The sequence below is a fragment of the Quercus suber genome, unplaced genomic scaffold, assembly GCF_002906115.3.
Source record: "Quercus suber isolate HL8 unplaced genomic scaffold, Cork oak 2.0 scaffold_226, whole genome shotgun sequence".
NCBI classification, from domain to species: Eukaryota; Viridiplantae; Streptophyta; class Magnoliopsida; order Fagales; family Fagaceae; genus Quercus; species Quercus suber.
In genome coordinates, this window is record NW_027069684.1 from 275,131 (window position 1) to 290,542 (window position 15,412).

Sequence of the window (15,412 nt, forward strand, 5' to 3'; positions counted from 1 at the left end):
CTTGGACTTGTACTCGTCGAGTCCCACATTGGTTAGAGAGAGCGCCCCACTACCCTTTATAATGCTTCAGGAGCTTGGGTAGTGTACCACTACTCACGAGTGCAGGCACGAGCAAGCAAGCGCCTAGCTTGGACTTGTACTCGTCGAGTCCCACATCGGTTAGAGAGAGCGCCCCACTACCCTTTATAATGCTTCAGGAGCTTGGGTAGTGTACCACTACTCACGCGTGAGTAGTGGTACACTACCCAAGCTCCTGAAGCATTATAAAGGGTAGTGGGGCGCTCTCTCTAACCGATGTGGGACTCGACGAGTACAAGTCCAAGCTAGGCGCTTGCTTGCTCGTGCCTGCACTCGGGGACGAGGACAAAACCGCACCGCGCCAGGCACCGCGGTAGGATACAATCAGATGTGGGGGGAACAAATTCCTATCTTACAATATATATATATATATATATATATATATATATATATATATATATATATATATATATAAGGTAGCAACATGTATTATAAAAAATTAAAAACAAAATAGCAACATAGTGTAATCTAATCATTTTCTCAAATTCTTCATCTAATCCTAATATATATATATATAAATAGCAACGTGTATCATAAAAAAAAAAAAAAAAAAAAAAAAAAAAAAAAAGCAACATAGTATAATCTGATCCTTCTCAAATTCTTCATCTAATTCATCTAAGTCGTGGTTGCGCCAAGTGGCTACTCCATATTGCATAATTTTTTTTTAAAGATTTTTTGATTTTTTTTTAAATATATCATTTTTCTTCTCCTATAATTTTTAAGTTGATAAATATCTTAATTTAATTACAATTCAAATTCTTCATCTGATCCATCTAATCCTTATTTAATTACTATACTACACGTAAAACAAAAACATTTATATATATAAAAAAAAATAGCAACGTGTATTATAAAAATAAATAAAAATAAAAAAACAGCGATGTAGTGTAATTTAATCCTTCTCAAAAATTTCATCTAATCTATCTAAGCTGTGGTTGGCCAAGTGGCTGCACCATATTGCAAATTTTTTTTATAGATTTTTTTTAAAATATATAATTTTTCTTCTCCTATAATTTCTAATAAATATCTTAATTTAATTATAATTCAAATTCTTTTTTTGATCCATCTAATCCTTATTTAATTACTATACTACACGTAATAGGAAAAAAAAATATATATATATATATATATAAAGGTACCAAAGTGTATTATAAAAAAAAGCAGCATGTATTAAAAAAAAAATTAGCAACATGTATTTAAAAAAAGAAGAAGAAGAAGCAGCAACATAGTGTAATCTCTAATCCTTTTCAAGTTCTTCATCTAATCCATCTAATCTTTATTTATATTCCATAAAAAACAAAAGATAGAAAGTTATTTGTTCATACCGATTTGCCAAAAATGTTTTTGGATAAAGTAAACAAAATTGTAAAAATGCTTCTTTTTTTGTCAGAAGAAGCATTTTTCTCTTTCTTCCCGCAAAACAAGAGAATTATAACAAAAATTAGCTAGACGAGGTTAAGAGTAAGACTACACCACCTCTTTTTCTTCAATAAATGTTGAATTCAGTTGTTTTTTCACGCATATACACAAACATGTAGTGTGATTTTTTACTTTCAATTTTTACTTTTGATTATATATTTGTAATTCATTTAACTTTTTTTTAATAAAATTATATATTTTATGAGTTTATACTCACAGGACTAAAACTTCAAGTTTCAATGTCTTCTCTCATGCTTTCAATGACAAAATTTAAATTCTCATATGAGTCTCTCTACTCAAAAAATTTAAATGTTTAGTAATTTAGATTATTCTTAATTATTGAATTGAGTTTCCACTTAAATATGATTTCAATTGTTGTTTTCAATAGTTTTTAATTATTAAATTCAAGGTTTATCCATTTAAATACATGTGATTAATTGAGCCTTAAAGTTCAATGTATTATTGAAAATCATTTTATATTTTTTTAGATATTTCTACCATCTTCCATTCTATTATATATATATATATATATATTATGATACCTTAGTCTCACACAATATGCATTCATTATATAACTTAAAAGTAAAATATTTATTTAATTTTATTATTTATTTGTAAGTAAATTAATTAAAAAAATTATTTACAGATGAATAATTTTGATTAAGCCGTGCATCACACGGGTATAATGTTAGCACTATATAATAAAAATTGGGCTTAAAAGTCGTGGTTGCGCAAAATGACTGCATCAAATTGCAGATAATTTACTAAATTTCATTTTAAAAAATTAAATTTAATTATTTGGTAGCGTACAACTACTATACTTAAGAGAGGACCTAATCAGTTTGAATAACAAAAACTAAATTAACGTGTAATCATTGTTCATCTATATCTTTTCTAATTTAATGCCTCGTGGACTCCTTTCTTTTTCCTTTTATTTTATTTTATTTTATTTTATTTTTTTTCCATGTCAACTTCTTGAGAAGTTCATTCTAACTTATCAAACTATTTTTTCCGTTTACTTTTTTATTCTTTGGATAAACACCAAAATTTAATATAAAGTTATGATTAACGTTTTCTCCTTTAAAAAAAAAAAGTTATGTTTAACGTTAATTCCAATTGCAATTCTTATTTGCCTTAGATGTAATTTAAGATTTTCTATCTATATATCAATTAATAAAAATTACAATGGATAATGAACTACTTTTTCCCTTAACTTTTTGTAAGGACCAGATTTGGCTCCCTAGTCTAGAAGATGGATGGACTTATGCCCAAAAAGCCTAATACAATGAATTTGTAGAGAGTGTGTTGGAAAACTTGGCCTTAATGAATCAGACAACAAGTAAAGTAGGTCTTGGTGACAAGAGAATGAAGATAGACAAGTCTAAACTTAGAGAAAGTCACCCTCGACACAATTTGAGGAGGTCAGTTATTATATATTGATTCTTAAATTTGATTACAAGTTCAGTTCTTGATTGTTACAGTTCTTGATTGTTACAGTGTTTTTCTTTCTATTTCCATCTCCTTCCTTCCTCAGGAGTTTCTTACATTATATATCTCCCTTCGAATGATCTTGACTCTTCATTTGTTGATCATCTAGACCACTACTTAAGTGCTTGTCTCATCGAACACCCTCTCTGGCCCTCTATGAGTTAGGGTAGCCAAGACAGCACTGTTCAAGAGTCTTCTCCACATAAATGCGGCCAAAAAGTTAGTTGCAGAATATTTAATGCGGTGACATCAGCTTTTTCTTAGATATTTCCTAACTCCCATTCTTCCTGTACATTCATAATGCATGTCTTTATAGATAGAATCTCTTGGAACGTCACCCTGAATGACATGAGGCACATCTTGATCTTTGTTGCATTTAGCCGAGAGGATATTACTCCTCGGACAACCTCTCTCAGCCTCTATAGTCATAGTTTGCTCGTGAAGTTATAAGTATTACGTCTTCCTTGCTATTGATCTATTCTCGGACCATTGTGCCTTCTTGGACAAGATCCAAGGCCCAATATATATTTGGGCCTGCGTCCCCACACTTTTTTTATATTCAACTTGACTTGCTGGCTGCTGCTATATTAATTTCTTGAAATCATAAAAGCTTATTTCTTGATTTATTAGTCTCACTTTGAATTACAAGATTTTTTACACTCTGCATGCACTTGATTTGTCTTTCAAATATACATATGATTAGTTTGGTTGTGTATGCTATAGCAGTTTGCCTTTATTTTTTTAGTTTTGGGTTAGATAGTTGAAATAACAAGAGTTGCAAGATTAAAACAAAGATCGATCATGAATTTACGACAATCAAGATATGTAGATTCAACCAAGAAAAGACAAAGAATCACAATTCAAGAATCAACTATTCTTGCAACAGAAGGTACCAATATGGTCATACATTTATTTTACATAATAAATTGGTAGCAAATTACAAACTCATCTGCTTCAAGTGTTTTGAGTCCAATAATTAATAGTTTTTTGGCATAAACTTTTCATTTTTCTTAAAATAGTTGAAAAAATTTTAAATAACAAGAGGTGCAAGATTAAGACGAAGATCCATTATGAACGGCATCAAAGAGCTACAAATTCAATCTCCAAAAGGCAAAAAAAAAAAAAACACTATTCAAGAATTGAATATTTGTGCAAGAGACCATTCATCCTAAAAAGAAGATAGTTTTCTTTAAAGATCTATTATGCCATGACAATTAAAAAAAAAAAAAAAAGTCAATGACAAATTCTAAACAACAGTGGCCCTACTCGCAAAGTCCAATGTTCAGCCATGGCAAATTGTACATTGTTTTGTCTCAAGTAACAAGCGCTGAAGAACTAAATATTTTAATAAAAAATAATGATAAACAAGAATAAAGATACACTAAAAATATATTCTTAGCATAATTAATATTTTTCATTGAGGTGTTATCATTTTATATTTGATGGTTGTTACATTATACAATTTATTCCTTTTATTATTATATTTTATAGGAATATGACTTTTTATGGTACTGCTTTCTGTATAATTAAAAGTAAATATAAATGTTTAGGGACCGTTTGGTACGTATATTTAAACAAGAATTTACAGTTTTTTTAAGAATATATGTAGGTAAAAAAATATTTAAAAATACGTATAATATTATTTAAAAATTAAAAATATATATTTAAACTCACACGACCTTAAACATTGCAACAGCAAACGTCCGCACGTTTACAAGTAATTAATATATATATATATATACTCTCTCCCAGCTTGAGAGAGAAGCTTTTCCTTCCAACCTTTCACCTTGGACCAAACCCTTTCTCTGAGGAAAGCAAAGCTCGCCTTTTTTCCCCTTCCCACAATAGAGGGGAGGCCTAGATATTTATCATATTGCTTAACCTCCGGAACCCCAAGTAAACGAAGAATGTTCTCTTGCGTACTCTGAGAGGTAGCTTTGCTGAAGAAGAGGGTAGTTTTGTCTCTATTGAGTTTTTGCCCCGAAGCTGCCTCATTCTCAGAGAGAATGGCCTGGATGTGGTTACACTCCTGAATTGAGGCCATGCAGAAGAGAAGACTATCGTCTGCAAAAACTAGATGCGTTAACCTCAGGCCATTTCTACATAAAGATATGCCCCTTATAAGGCCAGCACTAGCAGCTTTCTCAATCAAGGCATGTAATCCCTCTGAACAAAGGAGGAACAAATAGGGGAGATTGGGTCTCCCTGTCTGAGTCCCCTAGTGGGAACAATTTTTTCAGAAGGTTCCCCATTGATCAAGAGAGAGTAAGAGACCATAGTAATGCACATCATCATCAAATCAATCCATTTCTCCTAAAAACCCATTCTAAGCATTAACCTCTTAAGAGAAGACCATTCCACCCTGTCATATGCTTTACTCATGTCTAATTTGAGGGCCAAAAAACCTGATTTGCTAGGTTGGTGTTTCATAAAATGGAGAGTTTCATAGGCCATCAAAATATTATCTGATATAAGCCTCCCAGCTTGGAAAGCACTTTGATTTTCTGAGATTATATCAGGGAGACATCCCTGGAGTCTGTTAGCTAGTACTTTAGACACTAATTTATAAATCATATTACACAAGCTAATAAGTCTAAACTCAGAAATTCTTTTGAGGCTCTTAACTTTAGGAATGAGAGTTATAAAAGTGTGGTTGATATCAGCAGGCATAGAGCAATTATTAAGACAGTTTAAAACAGCCGAGGAAACATCCTCACCAACTACAATCCAGTAAGTTTGGAAGAAAGAGGGAGGCATACCATCCGGGCCAGGAGCCGAGAGCGATTCCATAGATTTGAGGGCTGCTTCCACCTCCTCACGAGTGAAGTCACGGGTAAGTTCTCTGTTCATGTCCTCCGTAACCACTGGGTGAATCACTTCAAAAATTGAGTGGTTTTCTACAGGACTACAAGAAGTAAAGAGATCCCGGTAGAAAGAAGTAGCAATCTCATGAAGTTGATGCTCAGAAGTGCACCAAATGTTCTGGTTATTTTTCAGCCCAAGAATCCGATTTCTCTTGAATCTTTGAGAGGCTCTACTGTGAAAAAAACGGGTGTTGCTGTCACCCAATTGCAAGTACATGGCACGAGCCCTCTGAAACCACATCAAGCTTTCCTTGTCAATGAGCTCATTTATTTCCTTTTTTACCAATCAAACCTGATCAATAGAGCCACCCCTTGCAGCCGCCTCCTTAGTAGAGACAAGCATTTTTGAGGCCTCAGCAAGTTGCCGTTTAATACTCCCAAAGGAAGACCGGCTCCATTCCACCAATTTCTCACTACAAGATTTAATTTTTGAGGGTGCCAGGAGCATGTTACACTCAAAAGAGGGGAGACCCCATGCATCAATAATCGTTTTCTTGCACCTAACATCTTTCATCCACATGGATTCGAAACAGAAAGGTTTATTTTTGCATTGCACTATTCCTTCGGGTTTAATGATAATGGGATTATGGTCAGAGGCATTGGAATGAATATGTTGGACCCGTGTAGCTGGGAAGAGTTCCAGCCATGTAGGGGTGGCAAAGGCGCAGTCCAGTCTTTCCAAAATCATTGTCTCACCTCTTTTTCCCCTCTAAGTGAATTTTTTTTCCGGTGAACCCAAGGTCAACAAAACCAATCTCATCCACAATATCCCTGAAAGCAACCATCTCAACTTCCCTTCTCGGAGCTCCGCCAAGCTTCTCATGACCTCTAAGGATCTCATTGAAGTCCCCCGCACATACCTATGGAAGGTTATACTTAGTATGGAGTTCACGTAGAAGTTGCCACGTTTCAGCCTTCCTCCTTGAATCCGGAAAACCATAGATACCAGTAAACCTCCAAGAGTCCTCCTGGCCATTATTAACAATAGCATTAATAAAATTAAGAGAAGAGTCAACTACTTTGATACTTACTGAGTTTTTCCAAAGGAGAGCCAGTCCACCAGCTCTAGTAATTCTATCCACAACCCACACTTCATCAAAATTAAGGTCATCACACAATTTTTCTAGCCTTGCTTTGTCTACCCAGGTCTCGGCTAGGAACAGGACAGAGGGGTCTTGTGCTCGCACTAAGTTAGCAAGCTCTCGAATTGTATGGTGGTTCCCAAGCCCCCGCATATTCCAACATAAGCAACTCATTGTTCTTGACGGGGCTGGGAACCAGCCTCCACCACTAAGATAATGTTTTCTTTCTGGTCAGCAGTATACATGTTTCTACGTTTTGGTGGTTTTGATTCACAGTGAGGGAGGTGAGCTGATCTTTTACCCAGAGCAGCATTGAGATCAACCGAATCCTTATTTGAGCTCCCTTGTCTTTTTATCCTGGTCCACTTAGGAGGAGTGTTGGGCTTCGTTTTGGTCTGTGAAGGGCTTAAGTTTGTTATGTTGGCAAGTGGGCTTGTAGGATTAGAATGAAGGGAAGGATTTGTTGGGCCGGATATGATGGGGCCCATAGGGGATAAGGGTTCAGTGCATGTTGTGAGTGTATGGTCATACCTTGCTATTTCCTTGTCCAATGCTTCCAGTGTCATCTCAAAATCTTTTCCTGCTTCAGCTACACCTTCCAATGTCTCTGCACTAGCGTACACGTAATCTACTTCAGTCTTATCATTCTGAAATGCCTTTGGAAGCACTGGATTAGGCTGCTGAAAATCTGACTCCATCATGACAGGTGAGTTTGAATTTTCATCTTGGTTATCGGGCCAAATTACCACTGGTGAGGGGTTGTCCGTTCGGAGCACCACCATTGGTACCTTCCTGCCCTGCACCGGATTAGAAGGAGGATTGGCTTTCTTCCTTTGTTCACTGATACCCGGTACCGAGACCATCTTGCTCTTTGAAGGCACAAATGGAGAGGCTTTTATCCACGGCCCATACTAGGGACTTTCATCATCCAGGTTTCCTTCACGAGCAGACCCAAACTCACAGTTTCGTTCATCATTTGAGAGACACCCACACTTATAGCAGAGGTTTGGAAGCCGCTCGTATTTAAACGGAATCCATAAGTCCTTGCCGTCATCTAGAGTGATCACTCTTCCCCTGCATAGCGGTTTGGATATATTCAGATTAACCCTTACCCGCAAAAATCTGTCACCTATCATGTTCGATTCTTCCTCTCCATGGTATATTGTCCCTAAGGCTTCACAGAGTTGCTCCGCCACCCTACGATTTCTAAATCTAAGTGGGAGATCATGAACTTGAACCCAAAAGGTGGCTTGATCAAATTTCATGTCTTTCACATCCTTGGTACCATCAAACTCTTGCATTGCTACCAAATACTTGTCAAAACTCCATGGTTCCCCTGCTAGGACTTTCATCATATCGGGCTGTTCCTTGAAAGTAAAGAGGACAATATGTTCATCCTCCTCCCTGACTTTGAAGCCCTTTTTGCTTTCCACAGGGGGGAGAAAGTTTTTGCAATCGCTTCTAGGTTGAGCGCATGCCAGGTCAGAAATTTGGTTGCTAGCACCCACTCAGTTTCAACGTGTTTTTCCATTAACCTCACATTAGAGCCCTCACAATTAGATAATTTAAGCTTACTCCAGGTTTTAGTGAGATCTTCCATCTCGTTGTTCACCAAGAAAACTAACAGAGGGGGAAGGGAAAAGAAAGGAGTAGAAAACTTTAAGAAAAGGGTAAAGTTAGCAAGGGAAAAGAGAGAAGGAGAAAGGAACCCGTTTCCCAGTAACCCAAGAATAAAACCCCACAAGCCTCACAATGCACTTGTCACTGGGAGGTATGGATAAACCTTCGAATGAAGGGACTATAGGTTCTACACTCGTGGAGAAGATGGAAGCCACCTTACTCACATGAGAGAGAAACCAATCACTCAGCTTTAATGAACTCAATTGATCGAGCCACCTAATATATATATATATATATATACACGCACAAGTCTAACTAAATAATACAATACCATCTGGCCTTTATAGCCTAGTGGTATCTGGTTCGTTATAACCATTAGCTTGGAGGTTCTATCCCAACAATTACCAAGCAAAAAAATAAAAAAATAAATATAAATAAATACAATAAGTTTGTATTAGGCCTGTCCACGGGTCGGGTTTGGATCTGATCCAGACTCAATCCAACTAGGTTAGGTTACCAAAAATGTGACCCGCAATCGACCAAATATATGGGTTGGAGTCGGCGGTTCGAGTTATCGGTTAAACAGGTCGGATTCGTCGGTTAGGCGGGTTTGGGCTTCAAATTGGGCCAATTTTGTGAATTTGCATAATTTTTTTTAACTTAATTTTTGACAGGCCTTTTGGCCCAAATTAATGGGCTTACTTTTAACAAAGATTTATATATTGTTGAACCATGTATATATATCATATGGGTCTCTATTCACATCCTTTATTTCAAATTGGGCCTTCAAGCTCAATTTGTATGCCACTACACAACTTTGAATTTTTTGGACCTCTAGGCCTTATCAGTCCAAATTTAATGTTTTCAGCTCACACATAATGACAACAAATACAGTAAATAACACGTAAAAACTTGGGCAAATTAGCAAGTACATAAAATCACACATAATATCACTTTTTCTAACCACCTGTTAAAACCACATAATACAAGAAAAAAATATTTTTCAAAATGCCTTAGCCTTAAGACCTGAGCAGTACCTTAAAAATCCAAAAATAAATCAAGAAAGTCTAATAAGCACAAAAGCCCATCTCAACCTATTAAACCTGCAAAGTTGTGTCAACCATTCCATACATGTAACACAGGCAAGCAAACAAATTCCAACAAATAAATCAATCACAACCACACCACAAATTATGGTAATGATAGATAGTAAGAGCATCTTGCAATATTTCCATAAAGTCAGAGAAGGCAAAAAGGCAGTTACTGCAAGTGTGTAAGGCAGTAAACTATCAAGGCAGTAACTAGTTATAATTAGTTAAGTCCATGACTTATAGAAAAGAAAACCTAAAAACTTAATAAGTTTTCTTTCCTATAAGCAAGAGTTGATTTATAAATTATAAGTTAGAAAAGAAATATATCCAAAAGCTTCCAAATTATATACAAAAATCTACCTTCTATACAAAATGTGTCCTTCCTCCTACAAGAAAATGGGCAAAAAGATATTTATCAATAGAATATAAGGACAAGACCAAAAGATACATAATAGTAATAACAAAAAACAAAAGAGAAGGCAAAACCAAACTCAATAGAAATAACAATAAGGGCAGAAACTTACCCAGTTAGTGATTAGTCATCAACACTAATTGAGATACCTTTGCTTGAACTTGAACTTCCACCACCTGTTGCTGCTTGACTTATAACTAGAAAAGAGAAAGAAATGAAGGGTATTATATTAAATTTCATTTGAATAAGACACATTTAATAGCGCTTAATAGACAAAAATTTTGGTAGTTAAAATATTACCAAAATCATGAAATTCATCTTCCAAGGCCTTTAACTCATCCTTTGATTTGCGAAAAGAAATTGAAACCAAGGCTTGAAGCCAATCTTGTGCACAAACAAAATTTTGAACCATAAGTGGAGAGAGTGAACTCCGAAATGGATCAAGTATGCATCCTCCGGTACTAAATGTTGACTCAGAAGTAACAGTAGAAATAGGTACAGCCAGCACATCCCTAGCCAATTTGGACAACACTTGATACCTATTTGAAATGGCCTTCCACACCCCAATATCTCAAATTTCACATCCCCCCTTTTACTTTCACAATTTTCAGCCAAATATTTGTCAATCTCATTGCTATACCCTATGGACTGCTCAGCCTCCAAGAAACACTCAAACCTAGAATTAACCATCGCATATGGATCACTACAACCAATTGACTCACCTTTTATGTGTGTCCTCTCACTCCCACATAGTACTTGTATATTTGGTGAATCAACACAAGAGTAATAATCATACAAACTGACCAAGGTACCCCTCACCAATTCAATCATCTCATCAGCCACTTCATTCCCATAAATTTCAGAAAAAGAAAACTTCAAAAACCTCAGCTTTTTCCTTGGATCAACAACCATAGCCACAAACAAAAGATGATTAGTTTTATCCACTTTCCCCAAATACTTATCAAACTTAGATTTCATTTTAGTTGCCATGTCTTTCAAGAGGTGGTTTTGAGATTTACTTAAATGGGCAATATTCTCTTGAAGGACAAACATCTCATCAAAAAAGGTGTTTGCAGTAACATACAAAGAACCTGAAAAATTTTTAGTTGCATTGTAAAAAAGTTTCAAAAAATCCACAAATGTCCTACAATTTTGGAAATCAATACCACTAGGAGATCCCATACCACCACTATTCTCCTTGTTCATAAAGTATGAACAATAATTATCATTCTCAAATTCCATTCGTATGAACACTTTCTCAAATTTTTCTGCAGTTTCTAACATGAAGTAGGTAGAGTTCCACCTAGTTGGTACATTTAGACAAAGAAGAGACTTAAACTCAATACCTAATCTCTCCACAAAACCCATAAAGTTTGATTCCTATTTGGTGAGGACTTCACATACCTCACAGCTTCATGCACCTTAGCAATGGATGCATCAATTTCTCTCAAACCATCCCCCACAATCAGATTTAGGATATGTGCACAACACCTTATGTATAAGAACTTATGTTCTGAAATAGTCTCCTTCCAATCTTTAGATACAGTTTGCAAAAACTTAATGGTGGCACCTTTTAAGCTAGCATTGTCCACTGTTAAAGTGAATATGCCATTGATACCCCACTCACGCAAACATATCTCAATCTTTCTACCTATAGTCTCCCCTTTACGGTTTTTAACTTGACAAAAATTCAGAATTCTTTTATGCAACTTCCAATCATCATCAATAAAATGACTTGTAAGGGACATATAATTCAAATTTTGAATAGTAGTCCATGTGTCTGTAGTAAGACACACCCAATGACCTTCAAGGCCCCTCTTAGTTTCTCTCTTTCAACACCATAAATACCAATCACATCCTTAGCCACAGTTTGATGAGATGGGATATCCCTAATTTGTAACTTAGGTTGTAAGGTTGTCAAATATCTTTGAAACCCATACCCTTCAACAAACCTAAAAGGCAACTCGTCTATTATAACCATTTCAGTGAATGCCTTTCTAGAAGCCTCAACACTAAAGGCTGTTGGTACAAGTTGAAACCCTTCCTCCCCATCCATTTTGGGTTCGAACACTAAGGTTTGTTGCCCTTTAAGTGAATCTTTATCAGTGTTCTTAACACCAACTGGCGTATGATTTAATAAATTAGTAGTACCATGCCCTTTACTATCAGCTAGATAAGTTTTTTTTGACAATAATTGCAAACAACATTAAAATGACCCTCACCAATATCTATTTTTCAAAATTGTCCCAAGCAGTAGACTTTTTCTTATTATTACACACATTGCCTTTACCTGTAGGTGGAAGTGGGGGAACCTTAGCATTAGTTAAGTGGCAGTAGGTTTAGCTTGGGTAGTAGATGTTTTTTGGGAAGGAGGTGCATCACTAGAGAGTTCTATAACCTAAAGACATCAAATTTATGCATTAGCAAACTACCATAATAGTGATACGACTAACCCAGTAACAAGAACACACACAAGTGACACAACAACAACAATAGGTCAAAGTAACAACAAAAACAACAACAAAGTAACAACAAAAACAATAAGTTAAAAGAGAAACAACTGAAGATAAATGATACCTTAGAGAATCCTTAGCTGTTAAGGATTCGAAGAGGAAGCAAAAAGAGTAGCCTACTTGAACAAATTTCAACTCCTATATAAAATTAGGGTTTCAATTTTTAAATTAGGAAAACAAAATGAATCAAACAAATTAGCAATAAAATAAATAAAATAAAAAAAATAAAATGTGTTAGGATTTCATCTTTTAAAATTAAGGGTTCATCTTTTTTTTCTTTTTTTAAACTGTGAAGATAGAACTATTAGAAGTATATTGCTCATTAAAAAAAAAAAAAAGANATATATTCAGCAAAAAAAATTAATACGTATATATATATATATATATATATTTATAAGGATCGTAGATAAGAGAACTTTCACCAAATTTGGTTCTACCAAGACAGCTTTATATCGTACTAGTCTCTTTTCGTCGGCAAAGTCCATCCAAATTTGTGGAGAATGCTGTCTTCCACGTACATATGTATACAGTATTCTCCACAAATTTAGATGGACTTTTTTTTTTTTTTTTTGATAATAATTTAGATGGACTTTGCCGACGAAAAGAGACTAGTACGATATAAAGCTGTCTTGGTACAACCAAATTTGATGAAAGTTCTCTTATCTATAATCCTTAGAAAAGGTCTCTTGCCTTGGTGTAGATGTCAAATATCATATCATATCTGACATAAAGGGTGCATGCCACATCTTAGGCCTGCCTTGTAGGTCTATTTCTATGCAGACTACAAAGAATACATTATTTACCGCAGGCACTTTTTGTTTTTGTTTTTAAATAAAAAACATACTTAATATATATATATATATATTTTGAGAAACCAGCTCACAATTAAGGGCAAAAACTAATCATTAATAAGACCAAGATCATGGTTGTAAACATTCACAATGTTAGGAGGGACTTCTTCCATCCAAACTAACAGAGGATTACAAAATGATCTACGGGCTAAGCGATGAGCTACACAATTACTAGAGCGCTTAACATGAAGAAAAGAAATACTACTAAAAGAAGAAGAAAGAGCATGGATGTCTCGCAAAATGTGGCCCTAGTCTGAAGAGAGGAGAGATTTCTCCTTGATGGCTTTGATAATCACTTCAGAGTCTCCTTCAACCAAAACTTTCTCAAAACCAAGCTCTCTGGCAAACAAGAGAGCCATTCTCGCTGCTATCACTTCCACTGTCTCCACCAAAGTAGGCAGGGGAATTTCTTGTGAGAGGGCAGCCAATACCAGTCCAGCCTGATCTCGGATTATCAAGCCAAGACCAGCTGAAGAATGGGTTGAGAAAATAGCGCCATCGAAGTTAACTTTCACCATACCAGGGGGTGGAGGCTTCCATCGGACCGCATGGGCTATTCTTGGTATTTTTGCATGGACAGGGTGGAGGAGATGGAATTCATGCACCAAGGCTTGGGCCTGATTTGGAATTTTTTCAAGGGACAGACTAGTATCCCCAAAGGCTGCTCTGTTTCTTCTCATCCAAATCAGGGAGATGGTATTTGCAAATACCTCCACACAGCATGGGTCCTGAAAAGCTAAGAGCAAAACCTCAGAGAAGGACGAGTGTGGAGGGGTAGCATCCCTGAGTTTAGCAAACTGAGGGAGCCACACGGGATCAAGCAATTGGCAGGACCATAAGGCATGCGCAACCGACTCAGGTTCCAGGTTACAGTTGGGGCAAATAACATCATGTAGAAGCTTTCTTCGAGCCAAATTGACCCTCGTGGGAAGAGAATCGTTGCAGGCGCTAGAGAAGGTGGCGGATTCGGTTTCGAATGTGGAGGTTCCAAATTTTTTTCCAGGTATCTTGATTAACGGTATGGTCAACAACGCCAGGTGTGTTAGGCGAGTCCCATACACTTGCAAGCTTGTAACCGGATTTTGCGGAGTACATTCCATTATGATTCTTAGGCCAGTATAACCAATCTGATGTGCCCAGTAGACTCAAAGGGATCGCTTTGACCATGTTTGCCTCAGCTGGTAGGAAAATAGTGTCAACCCGATCAGATTTCCAGCAGTGCGACTCATGATCGATTAAGTCAGCCACCAGCATTTCCGGATCATGATCCCGGGGTGGAGAGATAACTTTACCTGAGCCCCCACAAGGCAGCCAATGGTCTTTAAAAACCTTTATAGTCCGACCATCACCAACCCCCCACAAAGCACCCTTACTGATGATGTCCCGACCTTTAAGGATGCTTTTCCAAGCGAATGAGCCCACATTGTTTTTCGCCTCAAAGATGGAACCATGGGGAAAGAACTTGGATTTGAAGAATCTATAAAACAGATTGTCCTGGTTAGTGACTAACCTCCACACTTGCTTCGCTAGTAGAGCATCATTAAACTTTTGAAGCTCTCTGAAACCCATGCCCCCATCCTGCTGTATGCCACTTTAACCAATGCACCTTCCTACGGGTACCACGCTGATCCCACCAAAATTTGCGGACCATAACCTCGATTTCATGGCATAGAGTAGTAGGTAATTTAAAATAGCTCATAGCAAAGGATGGAAGCGCTTGGATTACTGCTTTTATGAGAACCTCTCTCCCAGCTTGAGAGAGAAGCTTTTCCTTCCAACCTTTCACCTTGGACCAAACCCTTTCTCTGAGGAAAGCAAAGCTCGCCTTTTTTCCCCTTCCCACAATAGAGGGGAGGCCTAGATATTTATCATATTGCTTAACCTCCGGAACCCCAAGTAAACGAAGAATGTTCTCTTGCGTACTCTGAGAGGTAGCTTTGCTGAAGAAGAGGGTAGTTTTGTCTCTATTGAGTTTTTGCCCCGAAGCTGCCTCA

The 15,412-nt window shown here is 36.5% G+C and overlaps 2 protein-coding genes across 2 annotated transcripts; both read right to left on the reverse strand.

Annotated features, from left to right (window-relative positions):
- Positions 1-7,842: 7,842 nt before the first annotated feature.
- On the reverse strand, positions 7,843-8,286 carry LOC136070338 (uncharacterized). The gene has a single exon (XM_065780173.1). The coding sequence runs from the start codon at positions 8,284-8,286 to the stop codon at positions 7,843-7,845; it is 444 nt and encodes a 147-aa protein (XP_065636245.1).
- A 5,380-nt stretch (positions 8,287-13,666) lies between these two features.
- Positions 13,667-14,518, reverse strand: LOC112002963 (uncharacterized). Its single transcript, XM_024035129.2, has one exon. It carries the CDS (start codon positions 14,516-14,518, stop codon positions 13,667-13,669), a length of 852 nt encoding a protein of 283 aa, XP_023890897.2.
- Positions 14,519-15,412: the final 894 nt, after the last annotated feature.